This window comes from Nannospalax galili, unplaced genomic scaffold (assembly GCF_000622305.1).
Source record: "Nannospalax galili isolate Female #2095 unplaced genomic scaffold, S.galili_v1.0 scaffold1398, whole genome shotgun sequence".
Classification (NCBI taxonomy): domain Eukaryota; kingdom Metazoa; phylum Chordata; class Mammalia; order Rodentia; family Spalacidae; genus Nannospalax; species Nannospalax galili.
In genome coordinates, this window is record NW_008342016.1 from 676,917 (window position 1) to 683,735 (window position 6,819).

At 42.9% G+C, this 6,819-nt stretch overlaps 1 protein-coding gene across 2 annotated transcripts in view; it reads right to left on the minus strand.

Annotated features, from left to right (window-relative positions):
* Bbs5 (Bardet-Biedl syndrome 5) overlaps positions 1–3,800 on the minus strand; it is a 38,377-nt gene extending 34,577 nt beyond the window's left edge. The window contains exon 1 of one of the 2 annotated variants that reach the window (XM_008837809.3): positions 3,629–3,800. In XM_008837809.3, coding sequence (XP_008836031.1) covers positions 3,629–3,687 — 59 coding nt within the window. In that variant the 5' untranslated portion in view covers positions 3,688–3,800. The remainder of the gene's footprint in view (positions 1–3,628) is intronic. The other variant, XM_008837808.3, reaches the window with a different exon arrangement.
* Positions 3,801–6,819: the final 3,019 nt, after the last annotated feature.

Consider the following 6,819-nt stretch of genomic DNA (forward strand, 5'->3'; position numbering starts at 1 on the left):
AGTGCAACCAATTATGACTAGTAATAATCAGATGCATAGAGATTAAAGATACATGTGCAAACGTGTGTTAGCATTAAAAATGTAGAAAACAGCATATCTTAAAATGAATTGGAGATCGTCTTTAAAGGGTAAAAACTCATTCAATTTTATATCTTACAGGGCCTATACTGAGTTCAACTGTGAACCTAAAAATTTATAAGAGCTGTATCCTTGTTCTGGAGTGTGTTACTGAATATGCTAAAGCTGTAATGAAATGTTTCTTCTAATCATGTAGTTATTAAATTGTTTTAAAAATTAAAAAAAATAATTATTCAAAGCGTAAAAATTTGCTTCTTAAGATTAGTAGATGTGAAAAACATTACCACTGAAATCTACCTGATGACTTTATATCCATGCTCAGATGCCAAGGAGCTCAGTAAGTAACCAACTGTGACTAGTAATAATCAGATATATAGAGATTAGAAATGCATGTGCAAACATCTTAGTGTCAGTTGCATTACAAACGAATTTTTCTGTATGAAACTATGTATTTTAATAATGAAATGGAGATCTTTTTTAAAGGCTAAAACCTCATTTAATTTTATGTCTTAAAAGGTTTATTCTGAGTACAATAATGTATAACTGTATTAATTCAACTGTAAACCTAAAAATGCACAGCTAATCTTGAAACAGATGCATCTTAGCTCTGGAAATTGTTATTGAATATGTCAATGTTGTTGTCATGAAATGCTTCTTCTAATTATGTGGTTATTAATTTAAAAAAAAGAAGAATTGTTTTCTACTGTCTGTAACTCCAGTTCCAGGGGATCCAACAGCCTCTTCTGACTTCCATGAGCATTGCACAACATGAAGGCAATACATGTACACATAAAAAATAAAAATAATAAATAAATTATTTTTAAAAATGAAAAAAAAAAAAGAAAAGATCTTTAAGAACTTCTAGAACCTGGAGGTCAGTTGGACCTAGAGTGGCCAGAACAGAAGAAGGGGTAGGACTTGTATAACTAAAAGGGAGATAGCAAAGAGTCCATGATTAAAACCCAGGAACAGGCCGGGTGTGGTGGCACACGCCTTTAATCCCATCACTTGGGAGGCAGAGGCAGGCAGATCTCTGTGAGTTCAAGGCCAATCTGGTTTACATAGTGAGTTCCAGGCGAGCTGGGGCTACAGGGAGACCTTGTCTCAAAAAGACAATAAAAACAAACAAAACAAAAACAAACAAACAAAAAAAAAACAACCGAGGAACAACGAAGGTAAGAGAAGTGGCTGGGAAGAAGAGGTATTGAGTAGTGAGAGAAAGACTGTTGGATAACTGAGGAGAAAGCAAATAATTGAGAATACGGAATCCCAGCATGACATGGGTCTGGGCCTTATTCTGTGGACAGTAGATACCTCCCAGAGGTTTCTAAGTAGACAAAAGTACATCAGACAGTTATAGTTTAAAAAAAGAATTATATGAAAAGTATCCTCAGGACTCATAAAACCATTAGATATATGTCACAAAAGGGAACACCAAAAAAATAGCTTGCTGAGTGACAGAGCCAAGAATGTGCAAGCCTGAAATATCAGCAATTAGGAGACCAGGTACTCAAGATCATCCTCAGCTATGTAGGCTAGCCTAAATTATTACATGAGATTCTGTCTCAAAAAAACAAACAAACAAAAAACCTAAAAATAAAATAGCAGACTATAAGGTAGAGCCTTTAATAACCTTGCCATAGAGCTGATTCAATTAGCTACTCAGAACACCAATATGATCCTGGTTTAAAAGCTTTCCATGTCATACAACTGCTAGAAGTTGAAGCCCCCAAATCTGCTATTGAACACCTAAAATTCTAGCTACAGGGCTACACAGTAAGATCCTGTCTCAATAATAATAATAATAATAGATAAAAAATAAATATTCTAGCTAACCAACCCTTCTATTTGTATTTCCACCCTCTCCTTGCCCCAGACCACGTCCTCTTGCCAATGAGCTTTATACTGCCACATACTCCTTTTTTCTTTTCTTTTTTTCTAGAATACTTTGTCTACATCGGCAAAGCTCTGCCTGTCCCTCAGAATCAATTCAAATACTATTTTTTTTGAGGCCTTTTCTAGGCATAAAAATTGTTTTGTTTCTAGGGTTCCCAGCTTCCTGCCCATTGATTTTTAAACATTTTTAGCTTTTTAGTGTGTGTGTGTGTATGTGTGTGTGTGTGTGTTGCATGAATATTCATGTGAGGGCTCAAGTGTCCATGTGTGGAGGCCAGAGGAGGGTGTTGTATGCCTGATCCAGAAGCTGGCTGGCACCTGAGCTCCTGGGATCCACCTGTCTCTGCCTCCCAACACTGAGGTTACAGCTCATGTACAGCTGCTTGTTTTTTTACATGGGTGCTAGGGATTCAAATTCAGGTGTTCATGCCTGCACAACAATCTCTCTTACCCACTAAGCCATCTCCCCAGTCCCCTTTTTTCCTCATTTTCCCCCCCAGAATGGTAATTGCCACAGTTATTATAGTTGCCTATGTGTGGGGTGTATGACTATCATTCCATTATTTTTGAATCTCTATTAGCACAGTAATCAGCATATGTTATTTGAAAATGGTCATCAAATCTGGAGTTTTGTTTGAATTAAAAGCCCTCCAAGAATGATGGAAAAAGCGAATGTCTGTAATGTGTTGCTATGGTTTGTCATTTTACAAATCTCCCCTCCCTCAACTTCCTAAAGGATCTATTGCCCATTGTCAGGCCTCTACCCACTCCCCAGCCGTTTCACTTGGCTCTTGTAGGGGCCTAACCCGTTTGGTGACCCAAGAGGATGGGCCTGGGGTACGGTTGGGTGGGAGGAGGACAGCTTAGAACGGACTGGAGGGGGGATGGAGGGAGGCTCTATTCTATGTATTGCTGTATATAAAAGATATTTGCTCATCTTCAAGTTAAAAATAAATAAAAGATCCAATACTCTGGTAGCCAGCTACCACAAAGCCTGAGAAGCGTGCCAGTGCTTCATTTTTCTGTTTAAGGAGGTACTGTCTGTGATAAAGTGCCATTAAGAATTGGCTATGAAGATCCATGGCATTAATCCAAGAATTTCAGTTTTAATGTTTCCCAACACTTAATATCTCAATGGGCTTCCCCCGCCCCCGGACTTCTGCCCAGGAGTTTCTGTTTTCTCTTTAAAGCATTATTTCCGGCAAACAGGGCTTCTGTTTGAGGCGCTCTGACAGGGGGCTCTTGCTTCCAGTTGGTGATTTATAGGCAGCTACAGGAAAGCTTGTCATGGACATAAAGTCTGCGCGGTTAGGAATTTTGGAGAATGCTCACTCCCACTCCCCTCATTTTACAGACATGCGGAGTCACTCATTCGAAAGGTCTTGGGTCTAGGCCTCTTTCCGCTCACACTCCCGAGACCACCAGGGTGGAAGTCGTGTCATGTGGGCGGGTGGAAGTCGTGTCATGTGGGCGGGTGCCCACCCGGGTCCCACCCGAAGGCGAAGCGAACGAGGCTGGGCTCAGAGCCCTTCTGGGTATCCCGAGGCGGGGACGACGGCGCGAATCGGTCGCGCTGGCCCAGGCCGCCAGCCGCGATGCAGGCTCCGCTCCAGGTCCCCACCGCCCTCCACCCCCGGGGATCGCGGACACTCACTGCGAGGACACGTCGAAGCGGACGTCCCTGTCCTCCCACAGCACGTCCAGCACAGACATGACTGCCCAGGCCTACCGCTGGTGCAGTCCACCTGGCTCTGCGGCATCTCGCCGGCTCCACGGCAACGCGCAGCCTTTGTTACGGTGGCTACGGCAGGAGTAAAGGCTCAATATTCCACAAGTAGCGCGCGCTCTTCCCATTGCCCTTTTGACAAGTCTTTAGGTGGGTTGGAGGCGGGAAGCTGAGAGGGAGCTTGTCCACTGAGCTACCTTTGCGGTCTCCAAGCCGATCTTTAGCCATTGCACCCTTCCTGCCGTTTTCTTACACCATCAAGACATTTTGGCCTAATTACTTTCTAGATTCGTTCGGATCTGGCCCTGCCCACCTCTCAGACCTAAATGGCTTTTGCTCTCAGGGTATATTCCAGCCGGAGGCTCGGAACCTGGGAGAGCCCCCTACTCTGTCTGGAAGGATACTTCCTTAGGTGTGTGCACGGTCTGCTTTTTGTCACTTGTCTCATTTCACAGCTCAACTCTGGTGGTCCCTCTACTGTGAGTAAACAAAGGACAGGCACCTGATCCGTCTAATTAACGCTTTGAGCAATGCCTGACAGTGAGCACTTAATAAATATTTTTTTCTTTTCTCTCTTTCGCGCTTTATTTTTATTTTTATTTTTTTAAGATAGGGCCTCGCTTTGTGGCTCCGGCTGGCCTGGAAACATAACTGCCTACGCTTCCTGGGTGCTGAAATTACACGAATTCTTGTCCAGTTTTTAAGTACTTAAAAAAATGTTTTATTGCTGGGCGTGGTTGCCCACGCCTGTAGTCCCAGCACTTGGGTGGCAGAGGCAGGTGGATCTCTGTGAATTCAAGGCCAGCCTGGTCTACATAGTGAGTTCCAGGACAGCTCGGGCTACAGGGAGATCCTGTCTCAAAAAAAGCAAAAAAAAAAAGTTATTTAATGTGTATGTGGATTTTTTTTTTTCATGTGAGTGCAGTGCTGGAGTTATAGACTGCTGTGAGCTGTTGGATGTGGGTGCTGGGAATTGAACTCAGGACCTCTGAAAGAGCAGTACAGGCTGTTAACCACTGAGCCATCTCTCCAGCCCTTAAGTGCTTTTTTTTTTGTCTTTTTGAGACGGTCTCCCTGCAGCTCCAGCTGTCCTGGAACTCACTGTGTAGACCAGTCTGGCCTTGAACTCACAAAGATCCACCTGCTTCTGCCTCCCAAATGCTGGGATTAGAGGCGTGCGTCACCACGCCTGGTTTAAACGCTTTTTGAATGAATGAAATGCCTTCCTTCTCTTAGCACATGACAATTCTTTAAATTACTGATTCACAATGATCTGGGATCCTTTGGACATACTCAAGATCCTTTCATGGCCACACTTTATGTATAATAATGTGAAAATACTTACCTTCTAAACTGTCATTGGGTCATGGATGCACATTATCTATAATTGAATGTGGAAGCAGATATAACAATCTAGTTACCCTTTCTTTTTTCCCCAGGGTCTTGCACCTATTGGCCTGGAACTTACCTTGGAGCTCAGAGTGGTTTTGAACTCATTGCCGCCCCACCTCAGCCCCTGAGTGTTGGAATTAGAGATGAGAGCCATCCTACTCAGCTATTTTTACTAGTTTGTTTGATTTATGAAGTACTGTAGTATTTTGTTTTTAAGTTTTATTGTGTCATTCAGATCATGTTAATATATTCCTCAGTTTTTTGAGGAATGGGGATGTTCACCTTTTTTTGAGACAGGGTTTTACTTTGTAGCCCAGACTGGCCTCATGCTCCTCCTGACTTTGCTTCCAAGTACTAGAGTCACAAGTGTATGCCACTATGCCATCTCCATCTGCCTTTTTCATATATTTTATTTATTATTTTTATTTTAGGTGTATGAGTAAGTGCACCATGTGCATGCAATTCTTGCAGAGGCCAGAAGAAGGCATTAGATCCCCTGGAACTGGAGTTGTTAGCCAGCATCTGGGTGCTAAGAAAAGAGGTTGGGTCCTCAGGAAGACCAGCAAGTGTTCTTAACTGCTGAGCCATCTCTCCAGCACTCCCTCCCCCCGCCACCTTTTTTTTTAAAAGACAGGCTCTCACTATCTATCTCTGGCTAGCCTGGAGCTTGCTATATAGACCAGGCTGGCCTCAAACTCTCAGAGATCTGCCTGCCTCTGTCTCCCAAGTGCTGGGATCAAAGGCGTGTCCTACCATGCCCAGCTCCAACTACCTTTTAAGAAACTAGACATAAAAAAGATTTGCAAAATGTAGAGCAATGTTTTATCCTCATGATATTTTTGGAGAATATAATTATTTTAAAAGTTATATATGGCCGGGTGTGGTGGCACACGCCTTTAGCCCTAGCACTCGGGAGGCAGGTGGATCTCTGCGAGTTCAAGCCCAGCCTGGTCTCCATATTGAGTTTCAGGCCAGCTAGGGCTACAGCTCCATCCTGTCTCAAAAAGACCAAAAAAAAAAAAAAAGTTTTACATATGTTAGCTGGGTGTGGTGGTATGTGCCTTTAATCCCAGCACTTGGGGTGCAGAGGTAGGTGAATCTCTGTGAAACTGAGGCCTCTCTGGTCTACATAGCAAGTTCCAGTCCAGCTGGGGCTACAGGGAGACCTTTTCTCAAAAAACAAACCAAAGAAAAGTTATTTATGGTGCTGGGTATAATGGCACTTACCTTTAATCCCAGCACTTGGGAAGCAGAAGCAGATGGATCTCTGTGAGCTCCAGGCCAGGCACAGCTACATAGTGAGACCCTGTCTAAAAAAAGAAAAGTTACATATGTTAATATACAATGAGTTATTGCTACTTTTTCCCACCAGTGCTGGTAATTGAACCCAGGGCCCAATACATTTCGAGACAAGCTCTTTATCACTGAACTACGTCTCCAGCCTATTGCAAATTTTAAGTGAATCAATGTAAAAAATAAGTATATCAATAAATATGGGTAGATATAACCCACATAAATAAAAACTCTTTGGGATACCCAATAATAATTTTAAGAATATAATGGTATTCTGAGCTGGGTGTGGTGGCACATGCCTTTAGTCATAGCACTAAGGAGGCAGAGGCAGATGAGTTCAAGGCCAATCTGATCTACATAGTGAGTTCCAGGTTAGCTTGGGCTACAAGGAGACCCTGTCTCAAAAAGGCCTCTCTCTCTCTCTCTCTCTCTCT